Source organism: Hydra vulgaris, chromosome 08 (assembly GCF_038396675.1).
Source record: "Hydra vulgaris chromosome 08, alternate assembly HydraT2T_AEP".
Taxonomy (NCBI): Eukaryota; Metazoa; Cnidaria; class Hydrozoa; order Anthoathecata; family Hydridae; genus Hydra; species Hydra vulgaris.
In genome coordinates this window covers 13,548,662-13,573,328 of record NC_088927.1, presented here as the reverse complement: position 1 = coordinate 13,573,328, position 24,667 = coordinate 13,548,662, and the positions used below count along the sequence as shown (strand labels likewise).

The window sequence follows — 24,667 nt, the reverse complement described above, 5'->3', positions numbered from 1 at the left end:
TTTATTATAAATTGAGGAATGGCCACAAATATTATTTCTCAAATATAAATAACTTGTTATAAATAATTTGATTTTAGTTTAGAATTCTTAAAAAACTTAAAAAATCAAACATAATGAAAAAAAAAAGAAGAACTCATTATAAAAAAAGTCTTTTGATTATAAGAAATAATGAGAATTTTCAAAACTTGTAATAATAAAATTTATTTTTTTGAATCAGGAATTTATTGGAAAAAGATTAAACTAAAATAATTGTCTATTTGATAAAAATACTATTTGAATTGATTTGTAATAAATATATATAGGAATAAATATTTTATTTGACACAATATAACAAAAAGAACATTTTATTTAAGCAACAGATAATAAAAACACAGAAATATTAACTAGTAGTAGTTAGTAACAGGTACATAGTAGTAGTAGCGACATTTTAATTTATCACTTTTTTTTTTCAAAATTTATGTTAACCTTTCCAAAGTTAGGGATCTGGGTTTGCATAGGCTGGAGTAGATTAACCTGTGTTACATTGTTTCTTGATTAGGATGATGAATGCTGGATCTATTTTTTGCTTGTACCTCATTGATAGTCGCTATGCAACTCTTCTTGTTATCATCTAATGAGGATGCAGCTCTAAAACTCAGTTTAATGGTACTGAGACCAACTGGTTTCCAAACTCTGTGATAGTTTCCAAAGTTTTCTAAGAGGATTTCAAACTCTGTGGTAGTTTCCAAAGTTTTTAGTAGTGAGGTTTAAAGTTTAAAGTTAGTGTGGTTTAAAGTTTTTAGTAGTGAGGTTTCCAAACTCTGTGGTAGTTCTCAGATGATTATTCCAGCAACAGCTGTAAAATATCAGAGTATTAACAGTACCATGTTGCATATAGATTGTATCTCTGTTAATGCTTTTGGTGAGCATTTTTGAGGCCACATAAGGAGCCCTAAGTTACCACTTAATTAACAAGACTGAGATAACTGCATAGCTCATTGCTTTGGGGGGCCAAGCTCTATTTATAAATGAGTCAAGTTCTTTTTAAACTTAAATCATTCCGAAAGTAACCCAAAATATAAAACATAAAAATCCATCCCCAACACCACCAGTGTTTTAATATATCTTTTATAATATTTTAAATAATATTTTAAGTCTGCAAAGCAACTTTCTATCAGTTAAATCTTATCTCTTGCAAAATTTAACAGATTTATTTGCTCTTAGTAAGATTAATTTAAATTCTGCTATTCCTTCTTCAGATTTCAGTGTTGATGGGTACTATTTTTTGATTTGCAAAGACTCCAACAGTCACATGCTTGGTTTAGACATATACATATGCATCAATTCACTTTTTTGTAAGGAAATTAAATTTGAATCTTTTTGACCATTTTTTTATGAGCATCTGCTTAGTACCTTTTCACTCTATTACCTTTCTCTTTGTTCTTTATCATTTTTCTTCTTCCCAAGACTGCACTCTTTTAGATGTAATTTCTGATCAAATTGACCATGCCCTTTCTCTTTACTCTTCTGCCAATATTTCTAATACTGGCAATATTTCTAATACTTTCTTTAAATCTTTCATCTCATACTTCTTCGGACTCACTCTATTATTACACCATATACTACTGCCCTAAAGCTGACTAGGATTCTTTTTAATGATTTTTTTGTGAATGATCAAGAGGCTAATGACAATCTTTTTTCTCTCAACTGATAAATGTGCATCCCATATAACCACCTGAATTTTGGCAGGAATGGAGGCTTTTATTTCATCATGTCGGTACCAAGTCAAGCTCCATTCTACTCCATGGTTTTTATTTTTTTCAAAAGAGTAATTTTCTTGAGGACAAACAGCTATTTATTATTGCAAGAAATTGATGTAAAAAGGTGCTGCCTGATGTTAAGCTCCATTATTCTCAGTTCACTAAATCTCACATCTTATCTCAGAAGTTAGGCTCTAGAAACTTTTGGAAAATCTTCAACAGTGCCATTAACAATGGTAGGTCTAACATTTCACCTCTCATTCATGGGAATGATATTATTACCTCACCCAAAGACAAGTTAGAACTATTTGCAAAGAATTTTTCTTTTAATTTAACTCTTAAATCTTATGGCCATTTCCTTTCATTCCAATTAAACAGGTTAACCCATTGTTAGACATTCAAATCAATTCAGCTTCCATTGCTAAAGTCATATCTCAATTAACCTCTTTTATGGCTTGTGATCCAGACAACACTCCTATCACAGTCTTACAAAATTGTTCTCCAGAAATCTCTTCAATTCCCTACAAACTATTTATTAAGTGCTTGACTGAGTCTTGCTTTCCTGCCTGCTGGAAAATGGCATCTGAGGTTCCAATTTTCAAAAACTCCAGAGAACACTCTGATCCCTCAGACAACCAATTGGGTTTTCGATCCTCTTGTTCTACTGCTGATTAGCTAACTGCTGTGACTGCAAGACTTTATCAATAATTATAGCCCTAAACTAGGGCTATTGTTATTCAGATATCTAAAGCTTTCAACAGAGTTTGCATGATGGTCTTCCCCACAAGCTTGCTTCATAGGTGCATCTGGGAAAGTTTTTGAGACTAAATCAATTCTTTCTAACCACTTTATTTAAAGTCATTTTTTAAGGCCAATACTCTTCTTTATTTCCAGTAAATTCTTGGGTAACTCAAGGTTCTATCCTTTGTCCTGTTTTATTTCTAATCTACATTAATGACCTTCCTGACAACTTTACATCTAAAGTGGCTCTATTTACTTATGAGTTAAATTTATATTCCTGCCTTGACAAAAAGATTTCTTTTTTGATTGCTTCGAACAGGCAGCCAATCTTAAATCTGATCTCACTTCTATAACATATTATGACTTGTAGTGGCTTGTGAATTTTAACTCAAATTAAACTAAGTTATTTACTGCAAACAACTATCGCAAAACTGTTGACATTTCTATATTTATGAATCGCAAACATCTCACTGAGTTGACTTCTTGGATTATCACTCACTACTGACCTTAAGTAAACATTAAAACATCAAAAAGTCTTTTATAAAATGCTTTCCCATAAAGACTTAAGATTTTTTTCATCAAAAAAAATCTTAAGTCTTTATGGGAAAGCATTTTATGGGAAAGCATTTTATGAGAAAGAATTTCATGGGAAAGCATTTTATGGGAAAGCATTTTATGGGAAAGCATTTTATGGGAAAGCATTTCATGGGAAAGCATTTTATGGGAAAGCATTTTATGGGAAAGCATTTTATGGGAAAGCATTTTATGGGAAAGCATTTTGTGGGAAAGCATTTTATGGGAAAGCATTTTATGGGAAAGCATTTTGTGGAACAATTTTATTTCAAAGTAAACATCAGAAATATTTGTTGCATCAGCTGTTTTAACATATGTTACTGATACTGTACTGATACTGTTATTGTTATAAGACTAGATAAAATTTAGACAAATGGGTGATTAACAACGATATAATGTGTGATATTAAAATGATGAAAAGAGCAGGAAAAATATTGTTTAAAAGCAAAGTTTTTTTTATGGTCGGAGTCAACATAATTTTGAGACCATAACTAAATTGAAATTTCAAAAAGTAAAATCTCTGTACGGTCCAAATTAATTTAATTTTGAGACCATAACAAATAACACAATAAAACATGAAATAAGAAAAATTTATAATCATTATTAAAAAAGTCAAAAGCAATATTGCTGTAAAATTATTGTATTTATAAGACTAACACCCAAACAATATTTACAATAATAAAAAAATAAATTTTTTTATCAACACTTAAAATGAACAAAGATATACAACAAATATATCACCAAACAAAAACTTACAAAATAAGATATTGACTGCAAAAAAAAAAGTAAGCATTCAACAATGAATGGTCCACAAGATGAAAAAAAACATTACTAATGCGTAAACATAGTTTGTGTAGTGGTTAAGTAATAAATATCTTCTCAGAGTCACATTTATTATAACTGGTGTTTCGATGAGGCTCAGAATTACTGGTGTTTCAAAACATAGTTCAATGAGGCTCAGCACAAATAACTAGTTTATTCTCTCATATATATGTCATCACCACTTATGCTTTACATAGTAACTATTCCATATTGCAGTAGAAAAGGTCTCACTACAAATAGCCGAAACACAACTATACCTTACATAATTTGTAAATATTTTTTTGATGAAATGCTATTGAGAAGTTATTAGTTATTAGAAAAGCTATTTAAAAAACAAAATTTTCAATAACTATAACAATAAGTTAAACATAAAAATAGAAAAAAAATAATAAAATTTTTTTTCTTCTTATAAACACTTATAATGAACAAAGATATACTAAAAATATATTACCAAACAAAAACTTACAAAATAAGATATTGACTGCAAAATAAAAAGTAAGCATTCAACAATGAATGGCCCACAAGATAAAAAAAACATTACTAATGCGTAAACATAGTTTGTGTAGCAGTTAAGTAATAAATATCTCCTCAGAGTCACTTTTATTATTTCTGATGTTTCGATAAGGCTCAGAATTAATAACTAATTTATTCAGTGGCCAGTTCTAGACAAGAATTCAGGAAAGCCTTTCTAGGAAAGAAACATGAAAATTCTTGCTATGACAGAAAAAAACATGATTACTTTTTAGGATAGAATAATTAAAGGATAGAAAAGAAGAAAGAAATACATATATCCTTTCTGGCAAAGAAAAATGAAAAACTTGCAAGCAAAGACTTTTTTAGGATAGAAATCGCACAAGTAAAAGTCATTTTCTTTCTAGCAAAGAAAATTGGAAAAACGTACTAGCAAAGAAATTTTAGAAAAGAAATTTTAAAAACGTGCTACATGATTATTGCTTTATAATAAGCTAATATCAATATATTTTTGAATGGTGTAAATTTTTTGATTTGAAGAAACATTTAATTGTCATTATAGATTATAAGTATAATCTAATTCTAACAAAATCTTTGTGAAATAATAAAGATTATCTGAAATTTCTGAATCATTCATCAGTGATTCACTTTTATTATAAATGGTAATTCTGTCCTAGCAAGTTTTTTTGGATTAATGAAATAAAATTCTATCGTAGCAAGTTTTTTAGATTTATTAAATAAAATTCTTTCCTAGCAAGTTTTTTGCATTTATTAAATAAAATTCTTTCCAAGCAAGTTGTTTACGTTAAAAAATATTCTTTCTTAGAAAATATTTCAAGTTTCTTTTCAAAATTTCTGCCAAAAAATATTCTTTTGTAAAAATTCTTTTCTAGTAAGATTTCTTTATTTCTATCATAAAACATTCTATTCTGAAATTATTCTTTCCTAGTTTTCTATCCTCATTTTATTCTTGTCTAGCATGGCACACCATTTATTCTGTTATATATATGTCATCACCACTTATGCTTTACACAGTAACTATTTCATATTGCAGTAAAAAAGGACTCAGTATGAAAGGCTAATAATTTTATTTAACATAAAAATAAAAAAAACTCCACCTTTAGGCACTTTTTCGATGTATTTTTTCCAATTAATTTTCCAATTCATAAAGCCATTTGAGTTAATAGGTTCAGCTACATTAATCAATTTATTAGAATTCATGTTAATATTAATAGTTGCATTATTTTGTCCATATCTCCTAATAAACAATTTAGTAGCTTGAGATGTTGTTAAACCATTTGCTACTTGATTTGTAGTTTAATTATTATTGTGCCCAAATTTATCAACAGTCATTTTTATATATTTAGAAAACCTTTTTTTTAAAATTACTATAGATTATTAATAATATTCTGAAAATCACATCCTTTATCTAGTTTTTTTAAAACATATAGACACAAGTGTCCACAGAATGAGGTATTTCCAAACTGAACTCTTTCACTATTACAATAAACGGAACTTTTTAAATAATTAACAATTTCAACTGGTGGTGGTTGAGCATAAGAGTCAAAACTCAGTTTTTTATATCAGCAAATCCAATGAAATCCTTTTATTCTTGAATCTCCGGTATTTAATATTCCACATTCTTTTTTTGTGTATTTTTAGGTAATTCATCTCTTACAAATACTCCTTTAAAATGTTTTAGTTTTAGTTTTTTGCTGCTTTGATCAATTGAAAATTTGTTAGTGGCTCATTTGGTAAAATTATTCCTTCGACATTGATAAGTTTATGATAATTGCTATTAATCTTTTCCATTTTTACTTATAAATTATAATTTTTTTCTTTTTTTAGTTTGTAGTGTCCATATGCTAATGTGTGTATACTATCTTCTAAAATAACTCTTTTTTCGACTTCTGCACTTAATGCTATTTTATTGACTTCTTCTGTGTAAATTTCATGTTAATGGGATCTTATTACATTCATTTTCTTAATATGATTCCTTTTACTTAATAAAAAATCTTTGTAATCTTCATGTGTTATATGTTTTTAACAAAATTTTGCTTTACTCCCTTACATTTTTTGTTATCTTTTTCGTGTACTTTGTAAGAATACAACTTTGATCTGAGTCCTACAAATTCTTCAATTTGTGCTCCTGCTGATTCATCTTTAAACATTCCTATTACTTTCTTATCAGCACCAACTTTAAAACCTACATTATTAATTGCTGGGTGCTTTGGGCCAAATTCACTTGTATCAAATTTGCTTTCAACATCATTAGAAATATCTGCGAATATAAAAGTCTTCTGTTAAATTCTTTCGTATGCGAAAGAATCTGTATCTGTAAATAATAGTTTTGCTCGATCAGAATATTTATTTTTTATGTAATCATATTGAAATTCATGCATTAGTGTTTTACTTGAAATAATATGAAAAGAACAAAATTACTATAAAGTAATTTTGTTCTTTTCATATTTATTGCAATTAAGTTTTCATCAAATATTGTTCTGCTTCATAGTTTGGTTTAGATACTAATTTAACAGCTTCATCTCTGTTTGTTACTAATCTAATATCAACTCTGCTTTCAATATTCTCCATTGTTTTCCATATACTGAATTATTCATTAGTTTAAAAAAGTCTTTTTCAAAATCATTAGTTGCCTTAGTTCTTAGATTTGTATTTAGTTCAATGTATTCACTTAACCATGCTCTTTCTTCGAACTTTATACCTCTATGAATTTTTGTAATCTTTAATCTTAATCATTCATACAATTTAAGGTTTTCATAATGAACTATATAATTTTTCTTATTATTCAAGTTAGGTACTAACTTTTCAACATTATCAATGGTTATTCTTTCAGGTGCAAGTGGATAATCATTATGATCATCATGTAGATTTTCAGTGTAATCTAAATCACCTTCTAGTACACAGGAAATTGATTTTCAGTTTGTTAACTCGTTTTCATCCATCCATTTAAAATCATGTGTAGGAAGTGGTTTACTCATTGCCCACCCATATAAATTATTAGCATCTAGATACTGTATATATGTTGATTGTTTGCTTTGGTCATACACATTACCCATGTACTTATTATTAGAAGCTCCTAATTTATTAGATATCATACTAATTCCACCTCTTATTCCTTGCTTTATCATCAATATCATATCATAATCACTTAGCAATTCTAATTTTATTTTTGTTTTCTTTAATGCTGCATCCCAAGCTTATCCTGGTGATGTATAATACCAAGCAGGATCAAATTTATAACAATTAATTTAAACATCTCTAAAATTTTCAAATACATCAGTTAGTAACATCACTTCTGAAACGTACAAGTCATTGTAATCTTTAAATATTTTACAATTAAACCCATTCCGTACAATTTGTGCATGTGAGTAATCATCATCACTTATACCTTCACCATTTAATTTTGAAAAGAATGATTCTTTTGGTGGTAATTGTGTTTCTGACAATTTATTAATAGAATCAACCTAATCATATGGGTACACACCTTTTTTTAGTAACAAATCTTATTTTTTACCTGAATATAATTTTCTAGATTAGAAGACATAAATCTATAGAGAAACGGAGTTCATGCTTAATTTCAACTTTCTTACCACCTTTTAAATAAACTCACTAACTTTAATTTCTCTAGTAAAGCTAATATACTTTTCTTCATTGTTTGGTATACATATTTCTTTATAAACAAGTGAAAATCAACACTAGATAAATTGTGAAATATAACTGGAAAGAATTTTGGAATTTTATAATTTAAATTACAATCTTTATGAGCAGCACCTCTATATTTTCCAGTAATATGGCAGTGGTCACATACTTTATCTTTTTCAAGATCTTCTCCACAAATGTGACATGATATTGCAGCATTAAAATCATCATTGATTTCAGGAGTATCAATCATCTTTTTTGGAAATTTAATTGTGTCAAAAATTTTCCTAATATCTTCTTCTAAGTGTTCAAGAAAAATTTGTGCAACATCATCCGTTTTATTACTTGAAGTAAATGTGACTGGACTGCTTTGATAAATAGTTTTGTCAAAACATTTAATATAATAACAGAATGAACTTGGAATATGTCTTTGATATTGCTTAGTATATGAATCATTCTGATCGGTGTACAAGTGTTAATTGGTTTGATAAAACTTCCAGAGTCGGCATATACTACAAACGGTACTCTCATAGATTTATTATGATTATTGAACTGCATTGTTGAATTTGGTTTTGGAAGTTCAAAACGTACTGAATTAAGTGTGTCTCAATACAATTTATGATTAAAAAAAGATTCTTCAGTATTAAATCCTAATAAGCAATTTCTACAATAGTGCAACTGATTCTACAATAGTACATTGATTCTTAGATGTTTGTGAAGAAAGTAATCTGCTTAAACTTTTAATTAAACAATAATGATTAGTAACACCATTTGAGATTAATAGTAAATCTATTAAATGGCTACGATTATTATTTTTGGACACACATAAAATAAGAACTGATGGCTTTTCATATCCAAATACATTGACACTGATATCTGTATTATTTTTCTCAAATTGTGTAATTTGGTTTAATGATACTGGAAATTCTGTTTTTTCCCAATTTATTTTTTCAGCTTGATTTTTAAGCTCCTTATCGGCTCTTTCACGATAATTATCTGTTGGATTTAATGCTCTTGCGATAGACCACTTAAAACACTCATAATCTTCATTTTTTATACTAATTATTACCTTTTTATTTGCTAAATTTTTATCAAGTGGAATATATAATTTAGATTTAATAGGATCATACTCAATAATATTTATATCCATCTTTTTAATAGAAACAAACCTCCAACCTGACTCCAACTGTTGAAATGATGATAAACTTTCATTCAAATCTGTTGATTCTAATACAACTTGATTCTTCGTTGCAAATGAAGTAGTTGTGATTGTAGTTTCTCCAGTATTAATATCAGTACGCTCCATTTCACAAGATAGAACTATATAAACCACATATATTAACCACACTATTTTTTACAAGATTCATAAATGATAAAGCATTATAACCTTTTTCACCTGCAGCTGTAAATTGTTTTGTAACATTCTTAATAGATGATTGTGTTTTTGTAAATTTTATTGCTGCTCTTACTTTATTATCCAGTTCATTTTTATTTCTAACTTCCAAATTATTGTATAAATTTTTTAATGAGTTGATTTTTTATTTGACTTTATTTTTAATTGTATTAGGTACGTGCGACACAATCCAATATGCAATAGAATTAAATCTACTTTTTTCAGTTGATTCTTTTTTTACAGTAGAATTGTTGATTGTAGTAGATTTTTTTTTGCTGTCAATGTATTGACTGTATTTTTAATTGTATCAGGAACATATGACATAAGCCAATTTGCAGTAGATTGTATCAGTTTTTGCTCAATCGATGTAGATTGTAACGGTCTTATGAGATCACTTTTCTCATTCAATAATAATATTTAATTTTTTGCTCTTTTGCGATTTGCTGTAATTCTTTGACATTTTTATTTTCCATTGTTTATATGACAAGATTTTTTTTTTATATTTTTATTTTTCTTATATCATTTTAATATTTATTATTTTCTTTACATATGGTTTTTTATTTTCTTTATATATGTTTATTAAAAAAATCTTTACAAATACATGTAAAGATTTTATATCATCTCTGCGGCTGTTATTTTTTATTTGTTTGTTTTTTTCAGGATTAAATATCTCAATTTTAACACCATTATCAATCTTCCCATCACGTAATTCAAAATATCTCCATCCATGCTCAGTTCCATGCATAGCACTATATAAGGAAGGATATATTGTAATTTCTCTTGTTTCCATGTTAGTTAATTTAATAGACACTGGTTTATTTCTAAATGATTTTAATCTTTCATATTTTGGATCTTTTATTTTTTCTAGTGTTTTACGATTTTTTCTAGGTCTCCCAACTGGATTCTTCACATTTGTTTCTCTTACTGGATGTATTCTAGGTCTACCAACTGATCTAATCTTATTTACTTCTTTCACTTCAGTCATAATAGATTCTTTACTTAATAACCCATTTGCCATAGCAATCATTAGCAATGTAGCAAGATTGTCAATGTTTTTGAAATGTTATTTTTTCTAACAGATTTTTAAAATTTTTCTTTGTATATTTCATATTTATTTTATTATATAAAGAAAAAAAATTTAACTGATTTTCAAAAAAATTTTAATAAACAATCTTTATTTTATTTCCGTCTGATTGAAATTGCAACCACTTATCAGATATTACAACAGCGAATGCTTCAGTATTTGCTGGAACAGCCACATTAAATGTTGCTTTAATTCGTACATCTACTACTGATGATTTTAATTTTTCTGATTGTTTACTAACATCAAAAACCATAAGTGGGTATAAATCTTTATATTCAGAAGGAGGTATGTTGCTTTGTGTGATCAATTCATTCATTCCATAAAATTTTTCACTAAACACAGATGCATCTCCATAAGCTCTTGAAAATTGCTTATTTGGGAATGATAAATTATAATCAGCAGCAGGATATCTTTCCTGATTAAGCATAATGTACATATTTTTCAAGTCACAATGATCAAATATTGAAGGATTAAGTTCTTGATCTCCATTTTTATTTGTTTAAAATCCAACAACAATGTATCTTGGTTTTTCAGGAGATATCTTTAGGCTCAGTCTCCAAGAAAATGTAGTAGATTGTGGAACAGATATAGTATCACACTGCCGCGCATGATAATATACTGGAAGTGTCACTTTTGATTCAATAGTTTTATAAAGATTAATCCTTTCTATATCAGATGGGATCACATTTGGTATATACAATGATATTTTATCAAGATTAACTTTTCCTGCAGCTGCAGCAGCAAGTCTAAAATTTACACTATCATCACTTTTTCTTACAAGATTTAGTTTATGTTTAAATCCATAAATAATTTTGTTGTAATCATCACAGAATCCAAAAATGTGCTATAAAGGTATGCTAAATGAAAATGTTCCTTTTGTAGTTGGTTTCTGAATTATGTATGGTTGTCTTACTGCAAACCCTGAGTTATCAGCAAGTACTACTGTTGTTGTAGAATCTTTATACCACAATTGATTTAATCCTTGTGCTAATTGAAAGTTGTTTGGGTATTTAAGCAATCCTAACATTGTAGTTGCTCTTCCTAGATGATAAACATCTTCTACTTGTTGGTTTGATAATTGATATAATATTTGATTAAATAAGTGCATAATACCATTATCTGTAAGTGACACTGCATCTGCATTAGCATAAGCTGTTCTATCAGCTTTAAGAAGTCTTCCTTCAAACAAGAGAAAAGCCTCAGATGGAAGTGTGAACAAATCTTGTTGCACAAAGTTGATTCTTACTTCTCCAGAACTATTTAGATTACAAGCCATATTCATGGAATTCATATCTTTTAATTCCTTTATCAACAGTTGGGATTTCTGTAAAATTTAATAATTTAATAAAGGTGTCATTTTGTTTTTTTATATGCAATATAAAGAAGTTTTTTTTTTTGTCAACAAATAATTGTATAAAAAATGACGCAAGTCTAAGACCGCCTTCATTTTTAACTAGATATACTATTTTTATAGCATTTTCATTTAGGATTTTTTTCTGTTGATTTTTTATCACAGCACCCATCATTAATTTACTTATATTTGTTGTTACCTCATCTCCATTATTTATTAAATTTGAAATTACTTCTTTACTTTTTTTGTTAATAGCAATGTTTGATTGTGAAACTTATTTTGAAGATGCTTTTTCAATTAATTGTTTTCCTTTTTCAACTGCAACATCTCTAGTAGCTTCTATTGCTGATGTTGAAAGTTCTTTTCCTGCTGATTTAGTAGCAGTTAATACAGTTTTTCCTAAATCGCTAGCAGCCAACCTATTCAACATAGCTGATGATCCTCTTGTTGCTTTTGACGCTGCTGCTCGTTTAAATAAATTTTTTATACTGTCGAATATACTACTTCCTCTAACAACATTACATATCTCTTATTATAAACAATTAGCATTTTTTATGTGCTATATATTTTTTTATATGCATTGAGATATATGTAATTATAAATTATTTCGTATCGATTTATACTGTGCACTATTTATAACACCTTGCCGTAATAATTCATCACAAATTGCAACAGCTTCATTTCTTGATCCAATGTTACCTGCTTTCCATGCAGCTAAACGTAATTCAAGCATTTCAGTTAGTGCATTAGAGCCACTAGGAAGAATTATTGTTGGCAATCCTGTTCCTTTTGATTCACTCTTCTCATTTTTCTTTATATCTCTCCAAATTGGAGCTATTATTTCTCTGTATTTTCCACTCCTAGATGAACTTGGTTTGTATGGGTTTTCAGTATTAATTGCATCTGTTTGTATTAATATATTTTTATAATTTTTAAGATCATCTTCAGTATATAAGTTTTTATCAGGATTAAACTTTGTTATCAACTCCCAAAGACCAGGAGTACCACAGTATGTTTTACAATCAATGGTTATATTATCATCATTAATAAATATTGGTTTTTTCCAATGTATAACTTGTCATCCTTAGAATGTATTCCACATGTAGTATCTGTAGACTTTTCACTATTAGTATTCATTTTTAGATAATCTGTTGCAATTTTTCCAAGCCTCAAGGCCTTAATTTCTTCACAAGAATGCATAAATTCTTTATATGCATGCTCAGCCATTATTTCAGGATGAGCATTTGAAAAAGTGAGAGCAAAATTATTAGCTTGATCGTGAAAATCAGTCACCCAACAGGTGACTGATTTTCACTAGGTGCATCTAGAAGAGTTGGGTATACTTTATTATAATTATGTTCCATTTATAATAAGGGAAATAAAAATATTTTCAAAAACTATTTACAATAAATTAATAAAACATAAACTTTCTCCTTTTTTACTTAATACATCAGAAACAGAATTATTAACAACATTTACTAAAATATCAGCAACAGACTCTGATATTACAGAATCTTGTGAACTTAACATTTTTAATTCAAGTATTTGTTTTAGTAAAACTAACGCAACATCTTCATTAACTGCTACACTAAACTTTAAAAGAATATTTTGATTTCATAAAGATTTCTATTCTGATTTATTAATACTGAAGGGTGTACTAAATCTTTGCGTGGCTTAAAAAGTAATTAAGGAAGTTCAACTCTTTTATATTTGTTTATAAATTTATGTATTGGAGGATTATTTCTTAACATTTTGTTTTTTTGTATATGTGAAAAGATTTTCGAAAAAATCAGAGAATCATATTCGAAAATGGAATATTAGCAAATGGTGAATTCAGTCCTAATAATAAACCAGACCCTGCTGATATATATCCATTCCCATTAAGTAAGTACATTCCATCACCTACAGAACTTCCTTTACTCCATGGTCTCAGATATAAACCAGATCCTGCAGCAGTCATTTTAACTCCTTGTTTATTCTTTTTTAAGTACACCTTTCCAGAAATTTTATCAACCATAGCTGATCCAGCTGCTGAACCTACTCCTGTTAATAGTCCTGTTGCGAGTGCTGGAGCAACGTTTGATAATAAAAATCTTCCAGCTGTACCAAGTAAAGGTAAAAGTGCGTGAATAAATCTTCCCTCTATTTGGGAATTGTGAGCTAGTTGTGCTTTACTTAAATTAATTATTACACCAGTATCTTTTTCATATGCTCTTGTAATTCTATTCAATTGTGTATTTGTTATGGCTAATGCATGTTCACCATTAAGATCTGAATGTGATAATTAATTACTTTTTTAAGTTTTTCTAATTGCTCCTGCAAAACATTTACTTTAATATTAGAATATTTATTCATTTTATATTATAAAAATTATTTTTTTTCTCTTATATGAAATCTTATATGAAATAGACAATTCTTCTCCTCATAAATTCAAAGGATTTCCATTTTGATTAAGCAATTTAGTTTCAATTTTTGAAATCGTTTTTAGTGTTACTGGTAAGTAAATTAAGTTTAACGGCTCTTGAACAATTTTAAATCTAGGACTTACAGTTGGGAAAAATGAATATATAACGTTTTCTGTTCCTCCATTTAAATATGATAATTCTATTATATCACTTGCAATACATATACTATTAACACTTAATATGTTTACTATATTAGTTGATTCATGGTAACCTGATAAATATACTCCACTGTTAAAACCAAAAACAGTTCTAACTGAATTTGAAGTTGTAAAATCAACTTTATAACCAGATGCAATATTTAAAACTAATCTGAATGTATTATTATTTCCTTCAAGTTTAATACCGTCAACTTCTGCGCTTATATGGTCGTTTTCTGACATAATAAATTGAATATATTCATTTATATCAGTAACTCATAACATCCTTCTGGAGTGTTTATATCATGCCAAGTTGCTCCATTATCTGTGCTATATCTAAAATTGTTGTTTTAAGAATCAATATTAGGAAAACTATAATATGTCTCTAAACTAACTAGAGCCATTTCATATTCTCTGTCTTCTCTAAGTTTAATAATAATAATAATAATAATACATAATATAAATATATAAACATTTTATGTAATTGCTATTTTCATTTGATAATATATAGACATTTTGTTTTTATATATAAAAATTTTAAATTTCACAATTTGGTATATAAAAATTATCTAATCCACTTCTATATTTTCCATAATCTCAAATCCATGAGGTTCTGACCATGCATCCTTACAAAATCTAATAAATTTGTCTTTTGTCATATCACTTGAAACATGATCTTTATAAATATGATTTAAATTCTTTGAATCTTGTGGAAATAAGCAAATAAAATTTGTTTTTTTTCTTGTAGTTTGCCGAGGTAACATAATAATTTTTTGCAAGACAGAGACAATCTACATTACTATGCACAAAACTGCACAAAAGAAATGGCCTTAACTGCACAAAAGAAATGGCATGTAACCACCTCAACAAATTAGCGAAAGAACTTAGAGAATGTAATATTTTCATTGATGCAAATCAATTACAAACAGGTGTATGGCAGGGAGATATAGATACCACTAGAATTTTTAATCATGATGAAACCCTCCCAGTTTATAAACTATGGAGTTGATGGTACTCCAAATGGTTTAGTGTATGCTGGGAGAGGGGAAAATTGTTAAAAGATGAAACTAGAGAATGCGTAGAGAAATTAGAGAATGCGTAACTATACATACTTTTGTTTCCTTTGGAGGAGATATAGCAATGTGCCACATCATACTGAAGGGAAAAAGGATTAGTTCCCACATGGCTCCAAAAAAAGGCAGCAATACGAATGCCAAACTTTCTAGTCTCTACAAATGACAGTGGAAGTCAGGATCACAGTACCCTTCTAGGTGCATATCAAATGTTTGACCACTATTTAGAAAAATACTATATAAAAAGACCTGCTGTTGTCCTATCTGATGGTCACTCTTCAAAATTTGATGGTGATGTATTGACATTTTTGAGAAGAAAAAATATTAGACTTTTATCACTCTTACTGACACAACTGGCGTTACCCAGCTCCTTGATCAAATCAATCATAAATTGCACTATGAGTACAGAAGTGCTAAATCTGTACTTTATTCTTTATTTACGGCAATCAACAGAGAAAGTTTTATGAATATTCTTGCAGAGTTATAGCCAGAGTGGGCATCAAAACAAATAGTCACAAATGCAGGTAAAAAAGTTGGCATTTCAAGTGGAGGATTCAGTGGATGCAGGAAGATAAGTTTTTACAAGCTGAGCTGTGTATTAATGAAAAGACCAAAAATAATCAATTATCAACAGCATGTTAGAGTTACCCAGGTTCACAACTTAATAGTGGGAAAAAAAATATTGAAAATGGTTTTTTCAATTAAGGAAAACAAAGACAAAAAGGAGAATACTAATAAAGAAAGGAAATCCAAGTAAATGTAAGGAAGAATGTACATGTGGAAAGAATGCTTGTTCAGCAACTAAGCCTCGAGAATGCTCGTGTTGCCATAATGTTTTGAAATCTACATGTAGTAAAGCATCAAGTCGAGGTAAAACAGGCTTAAAACCAAGTTTGATAAGGATAACATTGAACACTTCATTCCTATAACTGATTTTATCCAGAATACAACCTAGTATTTTCTATTTGCCGATTTTGGATTAAAGTTTATCTAAAGTTTACTATTTTTTGTTCATAATATTTTTTTTAAGTTTGTTAATGTTATTAAAATAAAAATGTATCAAAAGTAATCACTTAAGTTTGTTATATAGTTTTTGGTTTGGTACCTCAAAATGTTAGTTGCAGCACCTAACCTTGGTACCTCAAAATGCTAGGTATTTTAAAAAGTGATTTTAAGAAAATTGGATTTGCGCACCCATCTTTTCAGAAATTTTTTTGGAGTCTTAAGGCAACATTTCTGATAAGGTTCTACAAACTTATTTTTAGAAGAGCTTGAAATATTCAAAACTATTTTTAAAAAATGTGTTAATAGCTTGTAGACTTTTTTCAATGTCTTTGTAATTTAGACTATTTTTTAAGTATTACATGTAATATTTTTTTATTTATGACTTAAAATTGTATTCTTTATTCAGATTATTCAACGCTTTCAAAGTTTATTTTAAAAAATCGAGTTCGATGTTGGTTTATTTCCAAACTGATATTGTGACCTCCTCCTGCTTTCTTATGTCCTTTTTTCCATTGACTTTGAAAAGTTGAAAAGCTTATCAAAGTTTTTCAAAAAAATTTTTTCTGAAAAACTAATTTACCTATTTATAAATTAGATTATTTTTATTATTTTCTTTATAAATAAATACACTTGGTATTTATGGAGGATTGAAAAGACCTACAAAAGATTTTATGGAGTTGATTAAGGGTGCTGAGGTTAATTAAGGGTGAGTTGATTAAGGGTGCTGAGTTGATTAAGGGTGTATGAGGTTGATTAAGTTGCAGCTTACATGAATTTACTTAAGATCATTTTATAATGTAACACTGAGGAGTTTGAGAAAGGGTTGGGCTACCAACTTACAGCCAATGACAAGTGTAGGCAAATCCATGGAGCCATCCGTAAAGAAATTTAATTTTTGATTTGTTAATCTACATTTTAGCACTTAGTGGCCAACTTTTCAACAAGCAAACTATTCACTTTTTCTTGCAATGTGATAGCTAAGTGTTATCAACGTGCATAAGACTTCTGGATTGGTCAAGAACCCACATAATGTTGAGTATTGTGACAGAAAGAAATGATATAAGCATTGACCCTTTCGGAACTCCATTAGTGATATTGGTCCTATAAATGGAATTCAGAGAAACACCGGAAACAACAATCTTTTGAGAATGACATCATAATTACAATTTAATTTATGTTAAAGCAATTTCCATTATTTAAAATTCATTTTAAGCTGCAAGGAGGCCAACTATATAAGAGATTTGATTGAATGCTTTTTAAAATTTGACACTAGTACATCAAACAAAATCACCTGAGGATAAGAGTTTGTTTAAGAGCCAAATAACCACTATTAGCAGAGCTTTAGTTGTTTAATTAATGATAAGGACCAGGCACACAGGGCCAACAATGCCAAAGGAGCCAAGGGGCATGTGTCCCTTATCCCCTCACTTTATTTCTGAAGGACCTTAATTTTTTTTTTTTTTAAGACAATTCTAGATTTAGAGGACATTTTTTAGAAGTTGACAATTGGGCCCCTCCACTTCAAAACAAGATAAATATTTTCTAAAATAAAGGAATTAACTACTGCTTGAGAGCAATCTTCTATAATACCTTTGCAGTGCTGCTAAGCAGTGAGGTATGACAAAATTCATCATTCTATAATCAGAATAAATGAGGTTTTTTCCGTTCAGATGAAAACTTCTGTTGAGCAAAACTTAGATTATAGATTAGCATTAATGGAGCAGTTAAAATATAAATAAAAAAAATTTAAGAAAGGGATATAAAAATGGATCAAAAACAAACCATTTAAAACATAGCATTATTTAAGAACATTATGTTTTTTTGTTTTTTTAGATCAAAATATCTTATCATAATTTATAAAAATAAATGCTTAATTAATAATATAAACATTCAAATTAATTATTGTAACAAAACCAATGCTTTACTAATTATACATATATAATATATATTTAATTAGCTATCATGAATTCTCTATACTACATCTTATATGTGCAAACATGGTAACAGTCTTTATAAAAAACTAAAATGTTACAAAAATATACTATCATTGGTATGATGCATGCATATCAAACCAAAGCCAATCAAAACTACAATTTTTATTTGCAAATGTTTCTTACCGGAATTTTGTCTTGTTCTAAGATACCATTTTCAACAAAATTTTGAACAGCATCAACAGTAATAAACTTTGACATCAATTTGCAAACCCAAGATGGATTAATAAAAAACATATCTCTTAAATCTTCATTTGCACCATCAAAATGAAGAACAGTACCTAAAAAAAGTTAAATAAATTAAAAAAATGAATAAAAAAGTTGAATAAATTCTGTTTGATATTTAATCTAATCTTAAATTGATCTGTACTTGTGTCTATATACATTCCCAATATATGTTCTATTCATTGATTTATTAGTTGTATTTCTGTCTGTACCTGTAAAAATAGTTTTAAAAAATCTCATGAAAAAACATTTAAGCATATATACAAACAGATAATTAAAATAATGGTTTCTAAAATTTAAATTTTATTAAATAGAAATTAATTCCAATGTTAGTTTATATGCAACAAAAAAAGTTTGCTTTATATTATCTTTATCTTTGATATTCCCACCTAAAGACCCATGGGTGTTGAAAAACAACTATTCACAGGCAGATGTCTAGAGCTTATTTTAACTTTTTATTAGCCTTTTTTTTAGAACTTTTTAAATAATAATCATTTTAGAAATAAAAAATCATATTCCTGTAAGGGTTATTTAATAAACCTTGTCTGATATAACTGTCTAAAAATTCAAAACTTACTGCACATAAGTAAGTACAAATGTAGAGATAATAAATATAAAAATAAATAAGTTTTTTTTTAAACCTTATATACCTTTTATAAATTTAAAAAAATATTTAATAAACTCTATGTTTATTTAAAAAAAACAATACAGTTGAGTAACATAATATATTATTTTTCTTTATCTTAAATTATTCTTTGTCATCGTTCAAGTCAGTGGCAATATAAGATTTTTTGATGCTTTAAAAGTGACACTTTCAAGAATTGTGCAAGCTCCAAACTTAAGTATGTTCATGCTTAGGTCTAATGAGAAAACTTTGCTAAAAATTCCAATAATACGTTTAGTTTGTTTTGCCGTTTAAAATGCTTATAATGTACAAACATGAAAAAACCTGCTATCACAATATGAGAAGTTTATGAAATTACTATTATAATTTATTATAATTTATTTAAAATATTATAATTTATTTAATTATATTTGAAAAATGTACATAATACAAAATGGTGAGACAGGTAATTATTAAATTACTCTTATGTAACATCAAAAAACAAAAAGTTAGTAGACTGTGTGACAATTTATATCATACTTTTTTAAATTCAATTTGAATGCTGACAGTGAGGGCAAGTTCACTATGTGGTCAGGAAGTGAGTTTCATACTTTAATGATTCCTTCGCTGTAAAAAAATCTTCTAGTATCATTAATGTATTTATTATGTGGAGTAAACTTTTGTAAATGACTTCTAGTAAAATATTTTAAATTGGAAAAAGTAAAAAAATCTGAAAATGGTAAATCAACGAGATTATGTACAAATTTATAACTCATATAAAGATCAAATTTAACTCTGGGATACTTAAGCATTCTAATTGGAAAATAACAAGTCTCGATAAGTAATCAGTGCATGTAATATGACACCTTTTGCAGACAATTCTGGTAACATATTTTTGAACTTTTTCTATGCAAATTATATCTTTTAAAAGATGAGGGCTCCAGACTGGAGTTCAAGATTCTAATACAGGCCAGACATAAAATTTGTAAGCTTCTAATAAAAGTTGAGAATAGTTAGGGATGAAGGATTTTAAAAGTAATTGTGAGAGTATGCTATGCTTGAAATACGAGAGCAGTGATTAGAGAACTTCGTATCAAATGACATGGTAATTCCAATATCTTGAGTTGAATAAACAGTTTCAATATTATGACATCAAAATGAAATCACCAATTGATATCATTTTCAACTCAAACCCTGTTATCAAAATATGACAAGTATATGATATCAAATTGAAATCACTCTATGTTATTATTCTGAGCTTAAAACTTGATATTATAATATGTTCATGCAAATTTTGATACCATAATATTGCCTTTATCATTATTTTATTAAGTTATATTTTAATTAAAAATATTTATAACTATTTTAAATAATTGTATAATATTAATATTTTAGATGAAATTGATAGATGTCATATTATATATATATATATAAATAAAATATAATATCAATATTATATCAGATAAACAGTGACGAATCCAGAATTTTTTTGGTGAAGGAGTAGAGAGGGGGGGGGGGGAGAATGTTGATATTAAATCATTTTGTTGATACAAAAAGACCTCTAAATTAAAGTAAAAAAATTTAATTTTGGTGGTGGTTGTGGGGGAGGGGGGGGGATACATACCATATATAATACATCAAGCCAATACGATATTGAACTTCTTATTTATAAAATTAATAGATAACAAACAGTCAGGTAGAGTCATAACAAAAAAAATAGAGAAAATGTCCCAAAATAGTAGATTGCCCTTTGACAATAATAAAAGTTAGCTAGATTGTTTTTGTTTTTTTTTGTTATTCACCTCCTCAAGGCTGAGATGGCCACTAAAGATGAGAAGGCTACTTAATAGTGGTTATAACCCTCTCTCAACTCTATAACTCCAAAACACGAACCTTGACGAACAAGGCCACTGCGAGGAGAAAAAAGTTGAGCGCGGTACTACCAGGGACGTGGTGGGAATCGAACTCGGAACCTATCACTTATGAAGCGAGCGCTTTACCACTACACTACCACTATCTTTGATAGAAAAATGTATAAAAAAGGTTGTATTTCTAAGTATTTCTTTTTTTTATATTTTTCTTAATTTATATATTTAAGTATCTTTATGAGTCATATGATGTGGTTATGTGCGTTTTTTTATTATGTGTTTATGTGTTTCAGGTTATATGGATTTATATTTTGTAAGTGTTTATGCAAATATTTGTTATATATGAAGTGTTTCTATGTGTATTATGTGTTATAACTTTACGAGTTTATAGGTATTAGTTCATAGTTTATGGTTATGTTGTTTCCATGGTTTTAAAGTGTTGTGATTCGGCTTAGTTTACAACAAGAGTGTTGTCCTTGCTAGCCAAGTGGAGTACTTTGCTATAATGTGACATGGCTATGTTGAGAGCAAGAATGTTTTCTTTGTCAGCCAAGCTGTGTACTATTATAACACTGCAGTACTGTGTACTGTGTACAAAACATTATAAAATCTGTTTGTAATTAGTGTAATCATAAAATGTGTAGTTTTTCATTAGATAACATATTTTAATAAATATTTCTCATAACCAACACAGTTGTTGTAACAACATCAAAAAGTGCTGCTCCAACAGGAGTGACATCTGCTTAAGTAAATAAGTGATTTGTAGTTTTTATAGGTTACTATAGAAATAAGACTTACTATAGGTTACCATAGAAATAAAATTCTAGAGTTTTATACATTACATTTTATCTTTAAATTTACTGTATAAAGCCTTTTTGGCATTTATAAGATTGAATAAAAGATTGGCATTTAAAAGATTGAATATTGCCCACATCCTATAGAGTGCGCAAGTTGCAGTCTTCTCCATTTGAAATTTAATGTGAGCGCACAAAAAAGGGCTGGCAGGATAGTCATTTTTAAGTTCGCCTGTGAGGTTTAAAAAATTTAAAATAAAAACAAAATTTTAAATAAAAACATCGAAAAGAGTGCTTTGAATAAATACCAGATTTTTAGTTAAAAAAATAAACTGGTAAAAAAGTCATTTTTCATAAAAGTTGAAAAAATGAACAAAAAAGTTTTGTTGCAATTTAAAACAAATCGCTTTTACATTTTTTGGCAATAGCATTTCACGAGAACACTTAAATATATTAGTTTCCCTACAAAACAAGTTTTACAAAGTATATATCATTGAAAAGCAGATAAAATTTTGAATCCAAAAATTAAAATAAGAAAGTAAAAAAAATAAACTGATGACGTCTGCATTATTTCATATTTATAGACAAACTTTAGCAATTTTAAATATTTGCTCCTTTTAATTAGCTAGCTAGATAGTTTTAAAAGCTTTTTAAAAGTTTAATTTAAACAATATAATAAATAAAATATGTATATAAAAGTATATAAAAGTATATAAATGCTTTTAAAAAGGTGCAAAATTTATTAAGCTTTCATTTGATGGGTAATATAGAATATGAAAAATTAACATTTTTTTCTGCTGACGTCAACTTTTTTATTTTAACTTAATTTTTTTTATTCAATAAAAATATAAAAAAAACCTCAAAAGAAAACTAACTACTTTGATAGGCTACTTTCCTTATTTAGATAGGTAGAAAATATTTACACATTTTTTAAAGGAAAGAAAAAATTATAAAATCATTATATTTAGTCAACACAAGTGAATATGTACATAAAATTTTTAAAATAAAACTATGAATGCCACATATTCCAACAATTGGATACTGAATCAAGGACAAAAAACAGGTGATCCACAAATACCTTTTAAATGACGCTGGGAGTGACCAACTAAAATAGCTTTTCGAATCTTTTCAGAATAATCTCTTGGCTTATCATTCACCAAAGGTTTATGACCTCCAACATTTGTATATCGTAATGTTATGTGTTCATTTGAATTACTAGGCCTTCCTTTATTCTTAGATCTGGTATTTCCTACTAATTGTTCAATGAGTTCCTCATGAAAACTATGATGACTGCGAGCATGATGGTCAATAAACCAAGACTAGAGTACATAAGCATTATGAACACCTATTTCCAATAGGGGGTAAAAGATTCTCTTATACCATTTAATTGATTTTCTTCCACAATTATAATACTTTATGATTTAATCTGCTGAATCTACACCACCCATGTTGGCATTATAATCTTTAATTGTGAGGGGAGGGGGGATGGGCGCCAAAACTGGACCACACATTCGCCACTCACAATACCCTTGTTAAAACTTCATTTTTGTCTTTATTATAATCTTCTTAGGAAATTGGTTGCAATCAACTTGTGCAGTACCAGTTGTGTAAACATTATTCTCATAAAGATACTATCTAAATTTAGATGGTTTCAAAACATGTTGAGTTAGTTGACGGACAACAGTTCCTGCAAGGTCATGTCGCTTGAGTCCGTCAATATCTTTTCCAGTGTAAATCAAGAACTCAGATATGTACCCAGTAGCTGACTCTGCCATTACCCATGCTTTTATTCCAAATCTTGTACATTTGCTTGGAGCAAATTGTCAGAAAGAGATTTTTCCCTATGGTATCTTTAAGGTATCATACCTTCCTTAAGGTATTATACTTTCATCAATGCAAAGGTCTCTTTTTGGTTTATAAAGATTTCTAAATTTAGGGCAAAGGTCATCTAGCAACATATGCACCTTGAAAAGTTTGTAATAACCTTATTTACCTCTTGGTATTACAGCTGGCTCTTTGCAAAAATGAAGGTAACGATGAAGTTGTCTAAATCGATCACGAGACATTACTTTACTAAAAGATGAGAAAGAAAAAAACCATTGTTTTTGTCTCCAGTAGTCATGGATGCAAGGAAGTTTTATTATTCCCAGATTGCTATAAATACTTTGATATCATTTGAGGTAACATCAACCCAAATCATTCTATGCTTTATAGGAGAAGATTGTAACCTTCTTGAATGTTAGTGATTTGTTTCAATGACAAAATTTTGTATTAAAGCATTATCAAAAAACAATTCAAATAAATGGATTGGTTTGATATTGCCATCACAATTTGGTATTGCAGATTTTCTAAACGTTGGTCCTGGTGTTGCCATAAATGGAATAATAGTCCTATTAACTTTAATTTTTTTCCATTCTCTGTTGTCTTTACAAATATTAGATTTCTTAGACTTAATGATATGAAGTTTTTTATTTGTTTTGATGAAGGTTGATTTCATGGTTGGAATAGTTGGTTATTTACGTATTTTTCTTTCTTTATTTACAGTAACATTGTTATCAGCAAATGTTATTGTATAGAGTTCTTTGTTATCATTAGTTCCTGAGTTATTAATAGCAAAGTCCACATCTGTTTTTTCTGTTGAATCATCTTCAGAACTAAAATAATCTTCAGA

The 24,667-nt window shown here is 28.2% G+C and overlaps 1 protein-coding gene across 1 annotated transcript in view; it reads right to left on the bottom strand.

The window, feature by feature from the left end:
- LOC136083640 (leucine-rich repeat serine/threonine-protein kinase 2-like) overlaps positions 1-24,667 on the bottom strand; it is a 106,560-nt gene that overhangs the window by 16,446 nt on the left and 65,447 nt on the right. The window contains exon 8 of the mRNA XM_065803118.1: positions 18,632-18,786. Coding sequence (XP_065659190.1) covers positions 18,632-18,786 — 155 coding nt within the window. The remainder of the gene's footprint in view (positions 1-18,631; positions 18,787-24,667) is intronic.